A 23,212-nucleotide genomic window follows, 5' to 3' on the forward strand; every position below is an offset into this window, starting at 1 on the left:
GAAACTTGCAGAGATAAGTATAGAGTCGGAAAATAGTCAAGCTAGCAGCAGTATTACCAAATCATTAAATGTTTATGCCCCAAATCTGAAGTATTTTAAATGGTTTGGGAATTTGTTGAATTACCAAAATTTGGGGAAATTTATTTGTTTAGAAAAAGCTCATATCTTTCTGAAGCAAAAAGGAGATGAATATGACTTTAACAATGCTTTTGAGGTTCTTTGCAGTTTCTACAGGGTTAAGTCACTTGTTCTGAGCGGGGAGGCTATTAAGGTAAAGATACATCACCCTTCAGATACAGCTTTCTTTCTATTACCCCCACCCCCCTTTTAAATAATACAGAAAACCAGAAACACTTGATTTCGTAAATGAATTATGTAGATAACGAAACATGATATGGATTTAGGCTTTTTCTTACTATATATTGATTACTTGTATGGTTTCTGAAAATATGTTTGCGTTTCGCTGAACTGTTGTTACCAGTTTTTCTTAACAGGGTTTTGGGTGATCAAATTTTGTCTATTTTAGAGTTTACCTTAATCTTTGTGATATTGCAGGTATTGCTCAGGGAAGGTTCCATGCATGCCCCATTGGATGGTACCACTTACTTGGGTGTGCATATTAAGAGCTTGACTGATGACCTAGTCCCTGCAATGGTCTCTCTTCTGAGAGGAGTGCCTAATCTGAAGACTTTGTACATCAATTCTTACCCTTTCTTGCACATTGTTAAACCGAAAGTAAGTGCACGTCAATATTCCCTTCCGTCCCTCTACACAACACACTATATACCAATGACATGTCTATTATTATTGATTTAATAAAAAATTTGAAGTAATTGTCCGTAATGCATGTTACTTTGGAGCTTAGATTTTGATATCCGGAGCATTGCATCAGTAGATGACCCGTCATAACCCATCACCCATAGGAAGTGTAGTTATGGGAATAACATTTCCTATATTTCTGTTCTTCAACTTATTTCTTGGTATCTAATTTTTTTTTTTTTCAAAATTCATTTATTTGTTTCTTCTCAGGCATGTGGTTTTAAGAGGAAATACTGGAAATCCCAAAATCTGGATTGTATTCATCAGCTTGAGGAGGTATCTATAGCACTCTCCACCGGTTATCCTACTAAAGTACTAATGCCTTGGAGTTAGCGACATATATTCTTGAGCATGCTCAGAAGTTGAAGAAAATGGTCATATGTTATTTACCTCGCCAGTCCTATATTATAGTGAAGGTAAATAAAAGCAATAAAATTTCCTCTGCAACTGTTGTCTTTAAGGAAAGGGGAGTGAATGACAATGAAGCAATGGGTGAAAGTTATTATTTTGAGCTATTTCACTTGTACGGGTTCTGATCTTGTAGTTTTTGATGGGGAATGTAGTGAGGAAACCTAATCTTGTATTTCTCTGTTTTTGGTATTCTTGTCAATGGAGTGAAATCGTATTTTTATGTTTCAAATCTTTTTGAGCTTAAATCAAGTACCATATCAAATGCAAAAGGGGAGTTCTAGTCATACAGTCACATTTGGTATGTAGACAACAATAATGTAAAACATACGATAACCGTCAAAGGTAATCATTCTATGTTATGGTTTCTTCAACCCTTTCGACACCATAATGTAAAAGGATAATCTTTTGTAAGGAAAGAATTCTTCCATTAGTACCATTAATGAATTCATATCAGATAGATCACTTTGATTTTCAGGTCAAGATCATGAAAAGCCAAAAATGAAAGGATTATGCATTGTAGCCATTGATCAATTTACATGGCCATGGCTTGAGAATTTGGATAGATAGTTATTTGTGTTAATATGTATGCTTTAGCTTTACCTACATTTTTGTATCAGATGCTTGATGCTTCCTAGTTTGAGAAAGGATGAGGAAAGAAAGAGATTGAACAATGGAAGCATCTTGTTAGCGGATCTCACTGCATCGTGTGATGGAGAATTCAACCCTATTTCATTGTTATTCTGTACACGAGCTTAGTAAAGCGACTAACAACTTTTATCCTTCCTGCATCATCTTAGGTTGTGAAATGTCATGGATGTCTAGATGGCCGATTCATTCCCATCAGAATGGAAACATGATGACGAAATTAGGTCCCGAGCCATTTGTTACATTATCATCTGAATGCAAATGAGCAACTATACCATTGTTTTGCATCTCTTCGGTTACTGCTTCTTATAGCACTATACCAGCTAGCTTCAGTGCATGAATATGAGCAACTATTGGGATCTCATCATGAATCCCTACCATGGAAAACCAGATTTCACATGGCAAAGCAGCTTGCCACTGATCACATCTCCATCTCGCCTTTCTCAGGCCAATAATTCATTGGCACGTCAGGAACTAGCTGCATTTTAATTTACTTTGTTCGCAAGTTGTGTAAATTCTCACCCTCCATAACCATTCATCCCCTGAACTATCGTATTTTAAGAAACATTGTACGTTTATAGGAACAGTCGTACTTTGACCCTACCTAATGCATTAAGGCCTGTCTCTATATGATTATCTGTATAGGGCTGATATTAAAACAGTTGAAATACTAGGAGACATGGATTATTATTATTATAGTGATCAAGTTAGACTGACATAAATGAAACTTCTGGAGAACAAGTTGATAAACATGCACAAACATGATCAAGTTAGATTGGAATAGATCTGATTAATTGAAATGCTCTGGAATGGAAAAATATATAATTGCAGCCAATTACTTTGAAATCAATCGAGAAAGATAGGTTTAAATTACAGCCAGAAAGATTAGGAAGCTAAATAGAGGTCTTGTTGCATGGAATGAAAAGCTATACCAGCTCATACTACATACAATCCATTATTCATACACATTTCTCAAGAGAAACAAGCATAATAGTTATTTCTGCTTGCTGAAAGAGAAAGCAACGACATCTGAAAACCTTCAACATTAAGCCTTGAATTTTTTTACTTCCGGGATAATTAGGATCATTTCCCTGAATGCCAGAATCTCCTAACATCATGTCAAAATAAATGACAGTCAAAAAACAATATTTCTAAAACATTGAACAAATATTTTGTGTTTCCAAACGATTGTTATGCTATAAATTTGAAAGAGTTTCTATAAGTATATCTAGCCAGAAAACATAAACACTAGAAAAAATAAGTATTATGTAGCTTAGTTTACCATTTATCTTTGAAGTGTCCTCTGCACTTCTGCCTTGTACACAGAAGTTTTGACAAAAATCCAATCTTTTGCATTGTCCAGGAATCTGAAATAAGCATATCTATAAGAAGTCTCAAGCAGTAAACTGCCGCAGACCATCCAAAATCCAGTGACGAATCCCAGCACTACACTGATAAAGAATCCCAGGCTTATGAGACCATCTTTATCATGTTCTTTGTTATCATCAGCTTGAGTTGCTCCATCTCGTGAGCAATTTGGTGTCAGCGGTGGTCCACAAAGTCCATGATTTCCCATATATTTAGAAGCATCAAAACTTTGAAGTTGAGTGCTAGTTGGAATTCTTCCTGACAAGTTGTTGTATGATAAGTCCAAGACACTAAGAAAGTTTAAGCTCGCAAAACTTGCAGGAATTTTACCAGATATCTGGTTTCTTGACAAATCAAGAGATTCTAACATCTTCAAGTTACCAAAGTTTTCAGGAAGCTTTCCCATCAAATTGTTTCTTGACAGGTTCAGAGAAATCAACTGTGTCATATTTGCTATGCTTTGCGGAATTTTCCCAATCAAATAGTTGCTTGAAATGTCAATGCTTCTCAAACCTGTAATATTGGGAAACTCAATTTCTATTCCTTTCCACACAAGTTCCACAATTAAACCACCAACTCCCGAATCATGAGCCAAAGCGGTTATGTTATTGAAGCAATGTGGCAAGCCTCCTGAAATATTGTTGTGAGAGAGGTCCAAGACATGAATGCTGGCTAGATTACACAGTGAGAAGGGTATGATTCCATTGAACTCATTGGACCGTAAGCGTAGAATCACCAAGTCTGTTAGGCTTTGGCCAATCCATGTTGGTATCTTTCCCGACAACTTATTGTTGCCAAGGTCAACCATCAATAATCCGGTACAGTTCTCTAAAGAAGGCAATTCTCCTGAAAAGTTGTTATCATGTAAACGCAATATCCCAATTCCCTGTAGATTGCCTAACCAGCTTGGTATTTTTCCAGATAATTTATTCTTTCCCAAATTCAGAAGACTCAAGCTTGTCGATGACAGATTCGGCAGTTTTCCTGATAGTCCAGCATTAGAGAGAGAAAGATAGGTAAGATTCGTTTGCCTTAGAATCCACTTGGGAAAAGCTGGGCCCACCTTGCAAGAGGACATATCTAACCAACCAGTAAGTTGAAATGGTGGATTCCAATCAGAGCTCAGGTTGATAGAGAAACGGTTATTAGAAACGGCCAGAGATTGTAAACGAGAGAGGTTCAAAAAGTGGGCTTCTGTTATGACACCACTCAAAGAATTCCCGGAGAGAGATAATGTTTCAAGGCTAGAGAGTTGCCCGACACTCGCGGGTACAGACCCATTTAGTTGATTCCCGTCAAGATATAACACTTTTAACTTTGAAAAACGTTTCAAATCTGGCAAGTACCCCCAAAACCGGTTAGCACCCAAGTCCAAGGTGTCAAGTGTGTTCTCAGCACAAGACAAGGTTTTAACAGAGTCTTGAATGTTTTCAGACAACTGGTTGCGATATAAGGTCAACGACTCTAAGCTGCATAAGTTTTCAAAGCCTTTTGGTATCCCACCTTCAAGTTGATTGTAAGAGAGATCAATATGGACAAAGTTGCTGCTGACATTGGCGATCCAATAAAATATTGAAGAATTAAGCAGAGAGTTAAAAGAGAGGTCAAGGAGTTGAAGAGAGGTGGAAGAATTAATAAAGGAAAGTGATTTTAGATTGACACCAGGAAGACTACACGAAGATAACCTGAGCTCTGTAAGTGAAGTGAGCTTGCTTAAAGATTGTGGCCAATTCACAACCTTTGACAAATCTAGATATGACATGTTCAGGTATCTCAAGGAAGAAAGATGAGATAACCACTCAAGATTTTCAGGACTAACAACTTGGTTACTGTAAAGATCAAGAGTGTGCAAATTAGAGAGGTTTCCAAGTTGGGGAGGAACAGGTCCACTGAAATTAGCATATGCAAGTTTGAGTTCTTTCAATTGACTCAGAGAGCCAATGAATTTGGGAATCATCATTCCTTCAAAATCATTGGAGGAAAGATCAAGAGTGTGCAAATTAGAGAGGTTCCCAAGTTGGGGAGGAACAGGTCCACTGAAATTAGCATCTGCAAGTTTGAGCTCTTTCAATTGACTCAGAGAGCCAATGAATTTGGGAATCATCATTCCTTCAAAATCATTGGAGGAAAGATCAAGAGTGTGCAAATTAGAGACGTTTCCAAGTTGGGGAGGAACAGGTCCACTGAAATTAGAATATACAAGTTTGAGTTCTTTCAATTGACTCAGAGAGCCAATGAATTTGGGAATCATCATTCCTTCAAAATCATTGAAGGAAAGATCAAGAGTGTGCAAATTAGAGAGGTTCCCAAGTTGGGGAGGAACAGGTCCACTGAAATTAGCATCTGCAAGTTTGAGTTGTTTCAATTGACTCAAAGAGCCAATGAACTTGGGAATCATATTTTCTCCAAAATCAATAGAACTGAGGTCCAAGTAATTTAGATATCTCAATTCAAGTAGTGAAGGACTAATTTCACCACTTAAAGGAACTTCAGCAGAACTGAAATATGCATCATAATTAAAGGAGAAATCAAGACTGGTAACATGACCTGTTTGGTTGTTGCATTCTATTCCTCTCCACTTGCAACAATCTTTCTCACTTTTCCAAGAGGCAAGAGCATTGGAGTCATCCACAAGGCCTTGTTTGAACTGGAGAAGAGCATGCCTTTCACTCTCCAAGCACATGATGTTGTTGGAGCTTCCAACACTTGAACAACAAATAGCAGAGGCAATGGCCAGGCACACAAGCCCAACCAAACCAGAATGCATAGACCCACTACTCATTATACTGAAAAAAATGATTATGAAGATGATATGCAACCAAACCAAAGTGAAGTAATATATAGTTGAAGCAAAAGGAATTTGGAAACTACATATATACAATCGTGGAAACAGCAATGGAGTTGCTTCAGTCCATTCCAAAGCAAGTCTCAGTCTTACATTATGATAGAAGATGACCCAGCACAACTTATATGACGATTGCTGGGGATGCTTATCAGTGACTATTCCAAAGCAATGGAGTTGCTTCATTGACTGACTTGATCGGCATAATTTGGAAATTGGTTTTTTCTTCATTGATTTTCTTTAGTCTTAGTCTCACAATATGACAGAAGATGACCCAGCACTACTCATATTGTAGTTTTGTACAATCATTCTAATGATTCTATGCTTCTCTCCTTTTTGAATGAATACTAGTTTTTGTGATATTAAAAATACATGACGTAGTACTTGGGGCTGGGCCCTCAAGTCTAGCCCAATGCTCTCTTCTCTTGTAAAATTGAGAAAACTCCTTTTAGAAATCTCTAAAACCTCTCCTTCTGTCTCTATTCATGAAAATGGAGAAAGCTTTCACTCTGGTTCAGACAGTTGCAGTGGCACCAGTCTTCTCTGCCGTTTCCTGCTGGTACTTACTTTCTCTCACTTCCCGGAATTCCATTCTTTTCAGGTTTGGAAGAGAATCTGCTCGCAAAGAGCTCGGAAGCTTAATCCAAGACCTTCGCCGCCAGAATCCCAATTCCTGACTTCATTGGGTACTTCCATTCTCTTTCTCACTCACTCACTACCCACAAAGTTATTTGTTTACTAAAGAATTTTAATTGCGTGTGCTTGGTTGGGCTCAACGTGTGCTCTTGTTGCAACTAAAACCCAATGCTAAAAGCAGAGGACTTGGGTAAAAATTACAAGACTTTAGTAAAAACCCAATGCTGTAACTCTGGGATATAATTCAGTTTACTCATCAAGCCAACCTAACGACATGCTTCTTCTTTTTCCCTCAGTGTTGAAGTTTTCATGTCGTTACAGGCTCAACATGAATTGGAATCATAGTATTCTTACAGCTGATAAAGATAGAGTTTGAATTATTTATTTATTTATTATTTTTTCTTTTTAAATGCAATTCTTTGAATCATTTTTCGGTAGAATGATGTGCTGTGTGAACCTAGACAGTAGATGCTCTACTATCCCTCCATTTGGGTGCATGTTAATTAGTCTTTTACTGCTTTTATATATTTGGCACTCTTCTCCGCGTACTTGAAATTAAATGTGAATTGAAATAGCTGCATGAAATGTCATTCACAATGTGAATTCTTGTTTAAGTTTGAATTTTGATTCATGTATCAAGTAGGGATCTCTGTTTAGATTGTGACTTATTCAGGTTTTGGGTGCAGGTTGATGGCATCAGGTGGGCAGTGTGGAAATCCCTTCATTTGTTAAAGCTTGAGAAAACATTGTCTTAAGGCCTTACTGGAAAACTCCTTTGGCCATCTTCGGCTGTTTTCAGGTCATCTTACTTATCCTTGACAGCAGAATGTGCATTCCTGAGGAGTTCAGATATTAACTTTAAAACCTTTGTAATATGCTGACTTGCATTGAAGATACAGCTTTCTGCTGTGACATAGTTGTTATTCATAGTTGCTGTGAATGAATTAGATAATGTAGGTGCATGCTTAATCTGTTTTTGAGTGTCAAAGTTGATCTGAGATGTTTGACGGATAAATATCTTGACTTATATTACAATGACTGGATTTTGCTGTTTGGAAATTCCTTGGTTGTTCACCCCAAAATGAAAACTAGCTGATTTTCAGTTAGTAAGTGCCAGTGCATACATTATCCTTTTCTTTCTTCAAAAAGAGCAGTATTTTGTAGTTAAGGAACAATCAAGTCAATTTATGTTCACATAGATATATGTGCTGATCTTCTTACCATTCTGAAATAGATAGGATGATATGACAACTATGAGTTTTACTGATAAATAAAGGCTGGGGAAGACATTTTTGTAATTGATTTGATTCACAAACTTATTGAGATTGCTTCTTTGTAATTCTATAATCTTATTACCATTCTGGAATAGAAAGGATCATATTGTACTTGGGCATTTGGTGGTTGTTTGCAGTGTATTGGTACACAGCGGCAGGGTGCATGGTGGACGTTACTAGGCCTTTATCAGGCCAATGCTTTCTGATCATTGGTACGCATCTGGTTCTCAATTTTCTGTCATGCATCCGCTGAAATGTGCTCACAATTTTTGCATTTGTGGATGACTTAAATTTGATTGTCATGATTTTACTACATCAATCCTAGTTGTGGTTTTACATTCAGAAAGTTTCAGAAGCATGTAGGACACAAAGTGGGTAACTTAGGTTGCTAATCATCGCTGAGCGTTATCCTGTTACCATGCCATTAAGATTTGTGTTTCTCATGAACAAATTTGATGATGAGAGGGTAACCAAAGAAGATATATATAAAGACGGCACTGGAGGAGCAGTGTGGTGGTGAGGAAGATGTATTTCTTATTCTGCATGCACTATTGCTTCTGTTTTTCCTGCTTAAATATATTCAGTAAAATGTTAACCCTGAAGTTCTAGTGCTTTCTCATAATTTTCTCATCCTTCGACAGCTACCCTAGACAAACCCTAGGTTTAACACACTGTTTCAAATTTACAAAATATTCAAATGCATACATGCTGGTGTACATAAGTGAAACTGACAAGGACAAAATAATCTTTATGTATCTCTGTATAATCTGGTGTACATGGGTTTAATAACACTCCTCTCAAATGAACTGAATGTATCCATAATCTGGTGTACATACACATGCTTGCTGCATATTTTCATTGGCATTAGACTTTAAGGGGGTGTATTTATAGGGAGGGAAAATAACTACTTTTGTTGTGCTGCTACATTCTACATCCTGAATAATGTTTTTGTTTGAATGATGTTCATACTAGCATTGCTGGGTGGGTGGAATGTGATTTACGACCCAAAACTTATAATGCAGTTTTGGGTCTGAATAAACAGATTCATCTAGGATATAATTCTGTTTACTCATCAAGCCAACCTAAGGACATGCTTCTTCTTTTTCCCTCATTGTTGAAGCTTTCATGTCATTACAGGCTCAACATGAATTGGAATCATAGTATTCTTACAGCTGATAAAGATAGAGTTTGAATATTTATTTATTTATTTATTATTTTTTCTTTTTAAATGCAATTCTTTGAATCATTTTTCGGTAGAATGATGTGGTGTGTGAACCTAGACAGTAGATGCTCTACTATCCCTCCTTTTGGGTGCATTTTAATTAGTCTTTTACTGCTTTTATATATTTGGCACTCTTCTCTGTGTACTCGACTTTAAATGTGAATTGAATTAGCTGCATGAAATGTCATTCAGAATGTGAATTCTTGTTTACGTTTGAATTTTGATTCATGTATCAAGTAGGGATCCTTGTTTAGATTGTGACTTATTCAGATGTTTGGGTGCAGGTTCATGGCATCAGGTGGGCAGTGTGGAAATCCCTTCATTTGTTAAAGCTTGAGAAAACACTGTCTTAAGGCCTTACTGCAAAACTCCTATGGCCATCTTCGGCTGTTTTCAGGTCATCTTACCTATCCTTGACAGCAGAATGTGCGTTCCTGAGGTTTGGATATTAACTTTAAAACCTTTGTATGCTGACTTGCATTGAAGATTACAGCTTTCTGCTGTGACATAGTTGTTATTCATAGTTGCTGTGAATGAATTAGACAATGTAGTTGGTGTTGATCATACTCTTTGGTGTTTCAAATTAATGAAGCGCATTCTGTGAATTAATGTTTCAATATTACTTGCTGCGGATCATAGAGGCTTTGGCCTGCTGGTCATGATGATGGAGATAATAAATATATCTCAGACTTTCCATGCAATGTTCTCTTTATTTTTCTGAAAGGCTAACATTATGTTTCTGCTCTGACCTACTCTCTTGTACAGAAGTATGCAAACCTAGTGGCTAAGTGCTTGATGATTTGTATCTGCCTATGGCCTTTTGGCATGTACTTTGGTTGTTTTATCAGTAGTCGTGAACTAATATGTTAAAACATTGAGAAAGGTATAAGTTAGTGAAATTAAGCTACATCTATATATGCATGAAGCCCTTTTTCTTCAGGGTAAAAATGGTAATAATGGAGGTAAATCTATATTTGCAAATGACTAGCCATTTGAACTAAAGAATGGGCTAACCTTGTTACCTGATCTCCTAATATGACGTAAAGAGGCTGAAGAAGCCTGCTCTAAGCTATATTTAAGATCCTCCATTAAGAACCCCAGAGGTAAAAAAATCCAAAGATAAACTCGACACTGCTTGGACTAATTCAACACAATCTGTTTGGACATGTTTAGCCTCAAATATTTATACAAAATAATGATACTTTTTTCCCCCCTTCAATTTGTGTTTTAATGTTTGTCATGGTGGTTACTGATTGGGTGTGGTTTGTTGGGTTTGATGTGTGCTCCTTAACTCCGGTATTAGACCCTGCCTCGAAATCTCTACCTTCACTAAGAAGCATACCATAATTGTACAAAGAGAAAGAGCAGAATTTGAAGGCTTTCTCATTCCAAGAGCTCAGGGATTCAACCAATGGCTTCAGCAGGTTGCAAAAGCTTGGTGAAGGAGGCTTTCAGAGTGTGTATAAAGGAATAATCATGCCCAAAAATGGCCAGGGTAGTCCAATTTTGGTTGCCATAGAAAAGTTGAATCCACATAGCATACAGGTTCCAATTCTTATCTTCATTACGGAACTTTAGCTGTTTGGTTAATTTTTCCATTTTTTCTGTCTGTTTTTCTTCCACTTGGATTTTCTCCATTACTACCTGGTTGGTTGGTTGGTTGGTTTTCTTAGTCTTGGATGTTGAATGATTGTGAGTGGTAGTAAGTGGGGTGGAAAAAAGGGCATGGGGTTACCAACCCATCCTGTAAATAATCAATAGAGAATTTGCTAAAGTGAGTAGGGCATGAAAAAAACTAAATGCGACAAAATGATTTTCTATTGAGGTTGAAAGAAATTTGAATGTCTTCTATTGATCAAGTCACGGAAGTTCTGTGTTATACATTAGTTCACGACCCTACATGTAGTTCTGTGGTATATGACAATTGTGGACCTTGGAATCCATCTGGTGCTGGAACTCTAGGAATGTGGAGACAATAATTTAATTTTCAGTGTTAGCAAGAACCAAAAGGAAGGTGAATACTAATATAAGGCAAATGGTTTTCATGCAGTGCTCGAAAACCATTCCTAAAGTGAATGGTAAATAGACTTGTTTCTCTCAGCTGGAAAACATTTATGCAGTGTTCTTTGTCTGACAATGCTCTTACCAGTTACTAAAGAAAGAGATTTTTACTCTCAAGAGCATGAATTGGAACAGATTGTCAAATTTTTTGGAAATAGTACTTTATATTTGAGAATGGATAGAAGTAATGATTAAGCCCTTGAGATGATATTGGCCTGTGTAAAAGATGCATCCCATTACTCTTTTAAACTGTTGAGAAAGTCTCGCATATTCAACTGAACTCTAAGTTCAAAGTTATCCTTTTTTAAACACCCATTTTGGAGACATTGTGTGCCTCTCTATCATTTTTATCTATTTAGTTGTCAAGCTTGTGGTTCTTTGCTCTTTTCATATCGGGTCATAAAGCATGGCTTGCAGAGGTTCAATTTCTCGGTGTGGTAAATCACCCAAATCTGGTAAAGCTTCCAGGATATTGCTCTATAAATGGAGAAAGAGGGATTCAACGGCTATTGGTATATGAATATATGCCTAATAGAAGCTTAGAAGATCATCTTTTCAACAGGGCTTTGAAACCTCTTCCTTGGATCACGAGGTTACAAATAATGCTTGGTGCTGCTCAAGGATTGGCTTATCTACACGAGGAACTGGGAGTCCAGGTGAATATAGTTTTCATTTATTTGACCTATGTGTGACCATGTATTTCCTTTGAGTTTGTTTGGAATGTAGAACTACCATATCATGTGAACATGTGACTCATCTATGTGAATTTGACCAATGGAATACCAAATCAGTATAATGACCTGCTTAAGCTAGTGAAGTATTAGAACTAGGACTAGGATGTAGCAACTACTTATTAAGTCATACATGTTCTACTTGTTTGCTGCATTTATAGTGACATCTCTGGTTTTGGAAATTGCCTTCAGTTACATACATTGGTGGACACTGTCACTTCAGTAACCGTCCATTATCTTGAATATATTCTGTACTCTAAAAACTTTAGCTGTTGGGACCCTGTGGTTGTGTCACATGGTATAAGAGTTCTTGAGTTCGCAGTTGTTCGGAAATCCTCAAGGGCTAATTGAGTGCGCCAAGGCTTTGGATCAGATCAGATGAATCGATTTTGGGTAATCCCACATACTAATGTACACGATTACTGTAGTTTTTTTAAATTTTTTTTTAGCTTTTTTATTTTCATGAATTTTGAATTTCATTGAAGGAGAAAGCAATTAGGGTTGTTTGCAGTAAGTGTTGCACGTAATCCCCTTTTATATTGAAAAATTTTCAATTCTTGTTTTGTTTCTTGCTCTCTGATATTGGATTTGGTTCAACAACTTGCTAGACTTATAGTTTCTATTTATTGCAATTTTTGTTGCTGTTTAAGAGTTGCTCAAACATAGACCTATAAAATGTCGAATGTATATACAGATTAGAAGCATATAGAGATTAAATGGTCGTAGGCGGTAGGCTTAATAGTAGATATATCATGTCTTTAGTATTTACATTAGTTTTGTTCGCATGTCATCAATACTATTAGGTGTGATTTGCTCTAACAAAAACAAAGCAAGACCAAGGATCATGGAACACATGCATAAGTCATTGGCAACTGCAACTTCTCAAGCTCAAGGAGCTTGTGCTGACCCCATGGTAGACAGATTGAGTAGTGTTCCATGTGAAGTTGCTCACCAAATTCTTTCATTGGTCCGTTTTAGATATCTCACTCGCGTGGGTAGCATGTCCAAAAGATGCAGAGAGTTTTATCTATCAACTCCATCATTGAATTTTTCTTCCTTTTATGGAAACAGGCAGCAGCAATTGCACATGTTGAATTGTATAGATAGGTATATGATTCGTCGCACGGATGATAAGATAAAGAGCTTTCGTATTCATTGGCGTTTCTCTGCAGGAATTTCAGAAGAGAGTTTCCGAATGATGACTTGGATCCTTATTGCAGTGAGGTGCAATGTTGAAGTGCTTGATGTTGAGTTGAGGTTGAATACAAAAGATGGGGCAACACCTGAATTGCCACCTTGCATCTATTGCTGTGAATCTTTGAGGTCAATGTTGATCAACACTAAGCACCCTCCTTTGCTTGTTCCAATAATCTCCAGTACTTGAAGTTGACTAGTGTTAGAATGGATGATGGGTTTGGAAAATGGATCTCATGCTCATGCAAATTCATTAAGGAACTATTGTCAGAAAATGTTCATGTGGGAAGTTTCCCACTTGAAAGCTCGTCTTTGGAATCATTTACATTGGTGTTTACCTATAATAGTGACCCCTGCCATTTTAGCATCTCAGGTGAGAAACTTGCAGAGATAAGTATAGAGTGGGAAAATAGTCAAGCTAGCAGCTCTATTACCAAATCATTAAATGCTTATACCCCAAATCTGAAGTATTTTAAATGGATTGGGAATTTGTTGAATTACCAAAATTTGGGGAAATTTATGCGTTTAGAAAAAGCTCATATCTTTCTGAAGCAAAAGGGAGATGAATATGACTTTGACAATGCATTTGAGGTTCTTTGCAGTTTCTACAGGGTTAAATCACTTGTTCTGAGCGGGAGACTATTAAGGTAAAGATACATCACCCTTCAGAGACAGCTTTCTTTCTATTACCCCCACCCCCCTGTTAAATAATACAGAAAACCAGAAACACTTGATTTCGTAAATGAATTATGTAAATAACGAAACATGATATGGATTTAGGCTTTTTCTTACTATATATTGATTACTTGTATGGTTTCTGAAAATATGTTGCATTTCGCTGAACTGTTGATACCAGTTTTTTTTAACAGGGTTTTGGCCTTTTGGGTGATCAGATTTGGTCTATTTTAGAGTTTACCTTAATCTTTGTGATATTGCAGGTATTGCTCAGGGAAGGTTCCATGCATGCCCCATTGGATGGTACTACCTGGGTGTGCATATTAAGAGCTTGACTGATGACCTAGTCCCTGCAATGGTCTCTCTTCTGAGAGGAGTGCCTAATCTGAAGACTTTGTACATCAATTCTTACCCTTCCTTGTGTTTAAGTAAAATAGATTCGAGAGAGAATGTTGAGAGAATTGTGTAATCGTATTATTGAGAATAGGAGCCCTATATATAGGGATTACAAAGTACATGTTCTAATGTTACAAGGAATGCTAATCCGAGTAGGATTAGGAACTCTAGAACCTTCTCTCCTATTACTACTCCTAGTTTGATTAGGCACACTAATAGCTGATTTCCTTCAACACTCCCCCTTGTGCCGCTTCAAACTTGGTGGTGACGCTTCATTTGTTGCCTCGTTAAAAACCTTGCCAGGTAACAAAAACTCTGTGGGACAAAAATAACCCTGGTCGAAGGACAAAAAGAGCACAACACGTCCTTCACTTTTCGAGATTGAACATGTAGACATCATAACTCCCCCTAATGTCGACATCTCCCCCTGATTGCTATAATCATGGGAGTTCGGATAACTTTCTTAATCCGATGCTCTTCACATGTTTCTCGAAGGTGGATTTAGGTAACGACTTAGTGAATAAGTCCTCTACATTATCCTCTGATCGGATTTGATTCACTTCAATCTTTAGAAGTGACTAGAAAACGTGTCCGCGCGATGCTGTGGGTTTGTTTTTTTTTCCCAGTTTCATATATAATAGATGAATACTCATAATCTAAAAAACATCGGCGCTAGTTAGAATATATTTTTTTTTTTGTTAATAATAGATTAACAATAAATGAATACAGCAAACAACAAAAAAACAAACTTTTTTCATAATTTGCAGAAATTTATAAATACAAAATAAAATCAAAGTGAAAGGATATATAGCTGAGTTATAAATAAATAAAAAGGAAATTAAATTGAAAGGATATATGGCTGAATTGTAAAATATATATATATATATATATATATATATATATGGCAGAACTGTAATTTCAATAAAAAAAAGGGGGCAAAACCGTCATTCCACTGTTACATGAACAGTGATGAACATGGATGAACAGTGCATCCATCTTTAGTATTATGTATAATTGTTGTTGTTGATTATAAAAGAATTTAGGCGATATGTGCTTGGTGTTGTCGCCCTTGATGAAACTTAACTTCATTTGTTCAATACAAGCTGCATTATCCTCATAAATACATGTAGCATCTGTGGTAGACTTTAAACTACAACTTCCTTGAATATGTCTAATTATAGACCTTAGCCATATGCATTCACGCACAGCTTCATGTAGAGCAATAATCTCTGCATGATTTGAGGAAGTAGCAACAAGGGTCTGTTTTATAGACCTCTAAGATATTGCAGTGCTTCCCATGGTAAAGACATAACCCGTTTAGGAGCGACCTTTGTGAGGGTCAGAGAGATACCCTGCATCAGCAAAACCTATCAAAACATTGTTGTCGTTTTGATGGAGGGGAGTAGGGTGAGGCCGGCCACCCTTAGTGGTGGTGGCAGCGTTGGCGGCAATATGGCCGGCCACTTTATCATGGTGGACGGTGGCTCCATGCCTAATGGGGTCCGATCCCATTTTTCCGTCATTCCTCTTCTCTCTGTAGGGATAAAATAGGCCCATATCAATCGTACCTCTTAGGTATCGAAAGATTGTCTTTATACCAATCCAATGGCGGCGTGTTGGCGCAGAGCTATGTCTAGCTAACAAGTTCACTGCGAATGAGATATCCGGTCTTATGCATTGAGCTAAGTACAATAATGCGCCTATTGCACTTAAATAGGGCACTTCGGCCTCTAATGATTCTTCGTCCTCATCCTTTGGACGAAACGGATCTTTTCCTGGCTCAAGACTACGGCCGATCATGAGAGTACTCACAGACTTTGCTTTATCTTCATTAAAGCGCCTTAGGATTTTCTGAGTATATGTAGACTGATTGATCAAAATCCCATCACTACGGTGCTCAAGTTCTAAACTGATACAAAACCGTGTTTTCCCAAGATCTTTCATCTCAAATTCGGATTTCAAATATGTAGCAGTTTCCTTTAACTCATCTAGAGTTCCAATTAGGTTCATGTCATCGACATAAACTGCTACGATTGCAAATCCGGAACTTGTTCTTTTTATGAACACGCATGGGCATAGTTCGTTATTAATATATCCCTTCCCAATCAAGTAATCACTTAGACGGTTATACCACATCCGTCCGATTGTTTTAATCCATATATATAGTGAGCGTTTTAATCTTATTGAAAACGTGCTCTGTGGTTTAGAGCCACTTGATTTGGGTAATTGAAGTCCATCTGGAACCTTCATATATATATATATATATATATATATATATATATATATATATATATATCTCTGAATCTAGGTCTCCATAGAGATATGCTGTAACCACATCCATAAGCTGCATATCAAGTTTTTCGGAAACTACCAAAATGACAAGGTAGTGGAACGTTATAACGTCCATTACGGGAGAATATGTCTCCTCGTAGTCGATTCCAGGGCGTTGTGAGAAACCTTGCGCCACGAGGCGGGCTTTATATCTAACCACCTCATTTTTCTCATTACACTTTCTAACAAAAACCCATTTATGGCCAACAGGTTTTACATCTGGGGGTGTCTGCGTTATAGGCCCAAATACCTGTCTCTTTGCTAGTGAATCTAATTCAGCCTGGATCGCATCTTTCCATTTAGACCAATCCGCTCTTCGTTGACATTCTTCGACAGAGCGAGGTTCAATATCATCATATTCTATGATTCCTTTTGCAACATGATATGCAAATGCATCATCAATTGCCATAGAATGTCTATCCATCATCTCATGTACACTAGTGTAATTCATGGAGATCTCTCTATTCTCTGGAATTGGTTCTGTCATTGGAGCGTCCCCCAATGATATCTCTTGGACATAACCATAATCCTGAATATTCTCATGAGATGGATTATTTACATCGATGATTAATGGATTATTTTGTCCCAAACTCGCTTTCTTTCTTGGGTGAGAATCCATCGAACCTATAGGCCTCCTGTGCTTCCTGGCAGGAGCCATAGGCCTAGCCACAACGTCACCAAGGGTGGGGACGTTGGCGCCATACTCATGTACTCTTGAGGTGGCGTCATGTCCTCTAATTTTAGGGACATCAATCCTTGCAGGCACATTTGCAGCAGGTATATGTGATCTCGTCACTTTAGCGATATCAGAAAATGCATCAGGCATCGATTCTGCTACGTTCTGAAGATCGAGAATTCTCCGCACTTCAATTTTCGGACTGTGCGGTTCGGGGATCTAGATGAGACAGAGTAGGGACAGATCACGACCATTCCTGTTGTTCCTGTTGAACATTGATGTTCTTATCTCCCCCTAACGATGGGAAGACTGTCTCATCGAAGTGACAATCTGCAAATCTAGCGGTAAAGAGATCGCCTGTCAAGAGTTCTAAATAGCGGACAATCGTTGGAGAATCATATCCAACGTAAATGCCTAATCGTCATTGAGGACGTATTTTGGTGCGCTGTGGCGGCGCAATAGGCACATAAACTGCACACCCAAATATGCGTAAGTGTGAGACATTAGGCTCATACCTAGTCACCATCTGGGACGCAGAAAAGGGTTGAGTGGCAGTGGGCCTCAGACGAATAAGCACAGCTACATGCAATATTGCATAGCCCCAAGCAGAAATAGGGAGATTGGTGCGCATTACCAATGCCCTAGCGACCATTTGTAGTCGTTTAATGGCGGCTTCTGCGAGACCATTTTGGGTGTGAACATGAGGAACTGGATGTTCAACTTCAATCCCAATGGACATGCAATAATCATCAAAAGTTTTTGATGTAAACTCCCCAGCATTGTCTAACCTTATAGACTTAATAGGATGACCAGGGTGGTGAGCCCTTAGCTTAATAATCTGGGCTAGGAGTTTAGCAAATGCAGCGCTCCTAGTGGACAATAGCATGACATGTGACCAGCGTGTCGATGCATCAACCAACACTATAAAATATCTAAATGGTCCGCATGGTGGTTGAATAGGTCCACAAATATCACCTTGGATTCGTTGTAAGAATGGTATATTTTCTTTAGTGTCCTTTGCATAGGATGGTCTCGATCCTAATTTGGCTAAAGAGCAGGCTTTGCAGAACGAATGATGGGCTTTAGAAACAACCAATGAGGATTTTGGTTGAACCACGAAGTCACAATTGACTTTAGAAGTAGAAATTGGAGTCAGGGGGGCAGAGGTGGCATCAAAGCCACCCTTGGGCCGCAGGGGGATGGCAGCGCCGGCCTGTGGTGGCGGGACTTGAAGGGGAAAGGCGCTGTGAGGCGCAGGTGCTCCTCCTTGATCCGAAATTCGAGTTTTACTACTTCTCGTTATGAAAAATGGATGTTTGTGTGAAGTCTTTAATATACGGATCATCATATCACGACCTGGGTGTCCCAAACGGTCATGCCAAAGCCTATATGTGTTAGAATCCCATAAATCATCTCTCATGACGTGATTGGATTCAATTATTCGAATAGTGGTTGCATACAACCCACTAGATCGACACATAAGTTTCTCTAAGACTCTTTTATGTCTGTAGTTGTTAGAGGTGATGCAAAGAAACTCTTGTCCATTCTCACAATGCGTTTCCGCATGAAAACCATTGGCTCTTATATCTTTAAAACTCAATAGGGTTCTTCCTGCCCTAGGAGCATAAAGAGCTTCGGTGACATTTAAAATTGTGCCATTTGGCAACATAAATTGGGCTGGTCCTCTACCATGAATCAATTGAGATGATCCAGCCATCGTAGTCACGGAAGATCGAGATGGTGTCATCCATAGAAATAGCTGCCTATTTCGAAGGATAGTATGTGTAGTTGCACTATCCACGAGGCATTCTAACTCTCCGGGAAACATACTGAAAAATAATAAAGTTCGAAATTAAAATATGTCCAAGACATTGATTTAAAATAAATCGATACTTTATTAATAATAGCCACTAATTACATCAAAGTTTCGTGACCATAATCTAATCCAAAATAAAATCAAAGTCGTAGGCAAATCGTAGTCACTCTATCCGTTTGGTAACTCCAATCAAATATGACCAGGGAAGTATAGAGAGAGATGTCGGTGGAGCAAGGCTCTCTTAAGTACCACTAATCTCAATTACTTTCCTAGACATCATATTTAATTCGATGCGCCACATAAGATAGAATTAATACAAAATGTCATTTATTGACTAAGGCATATTGCCATTACATAATTCTTGGAAATTAAAAGACTATTCGAAATAAAAATCTGCGGCATTCTATCTTCATCGCCAGATTTAAAGTCTTTTATAGCTCGATATCTTGATTATCATTGATAAGGTACTCCATAAAATACCATGAAGAGGGATGCTCTCTTGATTGAGATGTATTGACACAAAACATATGGTCCCTAGGACCAATGGCGTTGAATAGTGCAACCATGGCCAAAAGTGGCGCCATGGTGTCCAACCCTATACCCTCAACGTCATGACTCCTATGGTCATGTTAGGGTTTTCTCAATCAATTTGTTCTTTTGTGTTTTTCACAATCATGCATCAATAATATGATGTAGAGAGCCTCCGAACAATATTTTATAACTCTTTCAAAGTTTAGAGAAGCGGATATTATTCCATCATGCTTCTAAGTTTGGAAAATTGTGAATGTTACTAAAACGTTCACGAGGCGCAACCCAAAGGTTGTTAGTGTTATCCTCATTCATGTACTCAAACTGGAGGGCCATCGTCATGTGGCGCTTCATTAGGGTAAACCTGGAATTATCTATCTCAGTTTGAGGGCCTTGAGTGGTTCTTTTAGAACAAGACTCCTGGATTGTAGGCAATAAATCAAGGGCAATTAGGTGGAGCTCAACATTTTGAGCCCACATGAAAATTTCGTGCCCGTATAATCCAATGGAGTAAAATCGAGCTCGTTCAAGTCTTACATCCTGAAAAGGAAAGCAAGAACGTATTAGTTTCGGAGTTAATGCTTCCACGAAAACTAATATAAGATTTCTGAGCCTTAATACTACCAAGAAATCGATTTCCAAGAATATTTGGATTAGACCGAAACAATGATGTTTGAATGGTCAAAATCGATGCTCACGAACGCTCTTAGTCCGTAGCTTACGAACGCTCTTAGTTCGTTAAATCGATGCTTACGGACGCTCTTAGTCCGAAGTCTTACGAACGCTCTTAGTTCTTTTAATAGCGTGAATCCCCACGATTCCGCTTTCAATAATCGAACCCACGTTATAAGAAAGGTGGGATGTAGAAGAAGGGAGGTTGCAAGTCCCCGATGAAAAGAAGGAGAAAATAAATTTCAAAAAGCAGGAACTTTAATTATAAAGACTTACTTGTTGAAATTCGGAGCAGATTCTCTTCTGAACAACTTTCACTTCGATTGGTGTACAGGTCTCAAACTAACTCCGATGAGACTGAAATTCGAAGGTCAGATGGAAGAGACATAGACGAACAACTTTGCTGAAGAAAGTTAATCTGAGGTCCTGAACTAGGCGTTTTGGAGCTTGCAAGAAAATGGATGTGCACAGTAAAAGAAAAGGATGCAATCGGTGTGCGTTGGTGCTGCAGGGCAGCAGGGATGCGTAGGTGCTGCAGGGGCAGGCGCGCAGGGGAGGCTAGCGTGGGCTAGGAGCTGCGGTGATGAAGAAGATTTTCGGGTTTTTGGTTTTTAGTTTGTGGTTAGAACTCGTGCTGATAACGTGTTTAAATAAAATAGATTCGAGAGAGAATGTAGAGAGAATTGTGTAATCGTATTATTGAGAATAGGAGCCCTATATATAGGGATTACAAAGTACATGTTCTAATGTTACAAGGAATACTAATCCGAGTAGGCCGGATTAAGAACTCTAGAACCTTCTCTCCTATTACTACTCCTAGTTTGATTAGGCACACTAATAGCTGATTTCCTTCAACACCTTGCACATTGTCAAACCGAAAGTAAGTGCACGTCAATATTCCCTTCCATCCCTCTGTCACACAACACACTATATACCAATGACATGTCTAGCATTATTGATTTAATAAAAAAATTTGAAGTAATTGTCCGTAATACGTACACGTTACTTTGGAGCTTAGATTTTGATATCCGGAGCATTGCATCAGTAGATGACCCGTCATAACCCATCACCCGTAGGAAGTGTAGTTATGGGAATAACATTTCAGAAATTCTTCAACTTATTTCTTGGTATCTAATTTATTTTATTTTATTTTTTTCAAAGTTCATTTACTTGTTTCTTCTCAGGCATGTGGTTTTAAGAGGAAATACTGGAAATCCCAAAATCTGGATTGTATTCATCAGCTTGAGGAGGTATCTGTAGCACTCTCCACCGGTTATCCTACTAATGCCTTGGAGTTAGCAACATATATTCTTGAGCATGCTCAGAAGTTGAAGAAAATGGTCATATGTTATTTACCTCGCCAGTCCTATATTATAGAGAAGGTAAATAAAAGCAAGAAAATTTCCTTAGCAACTGTTGTCTTTAAGGAAAGAGGAGTGAATGACGATGAAGCAATGGGTGAAAAGTTATTATCTTGAGCTATTTCACTTGTACGGGTTCTGATTTTTGATGGGGAATGTAGTGAGGAAACCTAATCTTGTATTTCTCTGTTTTTGGTATTCTTGTCAATGGAGTGAAATCGTATTTTTATGTTTCAAATCTTTTTTTTATCAAATTCCAAAGGGGAGTTCTATTCATACCGTCACATTTGGTATGTAGACAACAATAATGTAAAAAATACGATAACTGTCAAAGGTTATCATTCTATGTTATGGTTTCTTCAATCCTTTCGACACCATAATGTAAAAGGACTATCTTTTGTAAGGAAAGAATTCTTCCATTAGTACCATTAATGAATTCATATCGGATAGATCACTTTGATTTTCATGTCAAGATCATGAAAAGCCAAAAATGAAAGGATTATGCATTGTTGCCATTGACCAAGTTACATGGCCATAACCACCACAGGTGGTCGAGTTGGTAAGAGCCTCCAGGTATGGAATCCCACATCCGAGTTCGAATCTTGCTGACGCTTATTGGAGTTAAATCCCAATATATTCTTGGTGGCCAAGGGGGAGGAAGCGTTCTGACAATATCCCCTGAGCACGGATTAGTCTTTGGGCCTAGGAAAGCGTTTGAGGACACCGTGTGATTGACAAATAAATAAATAAAGGTACATGGCCATGGCTTGAGAATTTGGATAGATAGTTACTAGCCCCTTAACATGTGCTCTGCACATGTCAATTGGCTTTTATTTTTATTTTTTAAATTTAAAAAGTTCCTAATTTTGGAAAACCTTCTCATTTTTTCATGGGAAGTATTGCGTTATTTTTAAATATGATATAGTCTATTGACTATTTTATCCTTGTATAGAAATAATTTATTCACTAATATCTATATTATGTAAGGGCATACATGGTACTTCAAAAATTTAACTATTCATGTTTTTTTTTTTTTTTTTACTCACTTGTGTACTTAACTTGTGTCTTATGTACTGACTTGTTAACTTGTGTACTTAACTTGTTAATATTACATGTAGTTTGTAATTCACTAACTTGTTATACTTGTTTATATATATATATATATATATATATATATTTTTTTTTTTTTGTATTTCTTTGTTAATTATAGTCACTAACTTTATTTAATGGAGGTACCGTCTGGCTGAAAGACGTTAAATTCAAGCGCTGCTTGGGAGGCAAACCAATTCAGAAGCAGCTGTGAAGGAGTCTTCAATAACACAGATTTGCTTTCTCTTTCGCTATTTCTTTTACTTTATAATTTTCTCCTTTATTTTTGTAGTCTTTTCGTAAATTCCATTCCTATATGCTTAATTGTTTCATTGCATGCTTATGATTGATTACATTGAGGACAATGCAATATTTAAGTGTGGGGGAAGGGATTTACACTTTTATCTTGAGTCATATATTGAAAAATACAAAAAAATCGAAAAATGTCAAAAAAAAAAAAATTCG

General features: G+C 37.6%; 2 protein-coding genes and 1 long non-coding RNA gene across 5 annotated transcripts; 2 read left to right on the top strand and 1 right to left on the bottom strand.

Moving 5' to 3' along the window:
- The first annotated feature begins 2 nt into the window (after nucleotides 1-2).
- On the top strand, nucleotides 3-21,775 carry LOC121050628. The gene is made up of 3 exons (XM_040511377.1): nucleotides 3-271; nucleotides 556-735; nucleotides 21,482-21,775. The coding sequence occupies exons 2-3, from the start codon at nucleotides 577-579 to the stop codon at nucleotides 21,773-21,775; spliced, it is 453 nt and encodes a 150-aa protein (XP_040367311.1). The 5' UTR covers nucleotides 3-271; nucleotides 556-576.
- LOC112179032 (receptor-like protein EIX2) lies at nucleotides 2,751-4,181 on the bottom strand. Its single transcript, XM_024317337.2, has 2 exons — nucleotides 3,158-4,181; nucleotides 2,751-2,983 (listed from the first exon to the last, which is right to left on the bottom strand). Exon 1 carries the CDS (start codon nucleotides 4,049-4,051, stop codon nucleotides 3,161-3,163), a length of 891 nt encoding a protein of 296 aa, XP_024173105.2. The 5' UTR covers nucleotides 4,052-4,181; the 3' UTR covers nucleotides 2,751-2,983; nucleotides 3,158-3,160.
- Nucleotides 6,456-14,396, top strand: LOC112175809. Of its 3 annotated transcripts, XR_005802573.1 has the most exons (8): nucleotides 6,456-6,771; nucleotides 7,408-7,520; nucleotides 8,133-8,207; nucleotides 9,502-9,643; nucleotides 10,521-11,934; nucleotides 12,202-12,402; nucleotides 12,813-13,850; nucleotides 14,142-14,396. It is a non-coding gene; the product is annotated as an uncharacterized LOC112175809 (long non-coding RNA). The 3 variants fall into 3 exon arrangements; XR_005802574.1 differs by having other exon boundaries at nucleotides 8,091-8,207; nucleotides 10,521-12,402; XR_005802572.1 differs by having other exon boundaries at nucleotides 10,521-12,402.
- Nucleotides 21,776-23,212: the final 1,437 nt, after the last annotated feature.

Source organism: Rosa chinensis, chromosome 7, assembly GCF_002994745.2.
Source record: "Rosa chinensis cultivar Old Blush chromosome 7, RchiOBHm-V2, whole genome shotgun sequence".
NCBI lineage: Eukaryota > Viridiplantae > Streptophyta > Magnoliopsida > Rosales > Rosaceae > Rosa > Rosa chinensis.

Bases quoted from the DNA above. Each gene is read 5' to 3' on its own strand.
- LOC121050628 (XM_040511377.1), top strand. From the start codon at position 577: ATGCATGCCCCATTGGATGGTACCACTTACTTGGGTGTGCATATTAAG. The intron at 736-21,481 runs GTAAGTGCACGT...GTTTCTTCTCAG, and splicing joins TGCACATTGTTAAACCGAAA to GCATGTGGTTTTAAGAGGAA.
- LOC112179032 (XM_024317337.2), bottom strand. From the start codon at position 4,051: ATGGTTGACCTTGGCAACAATAAGTTGTCGGGAAAGATACCAACATGG.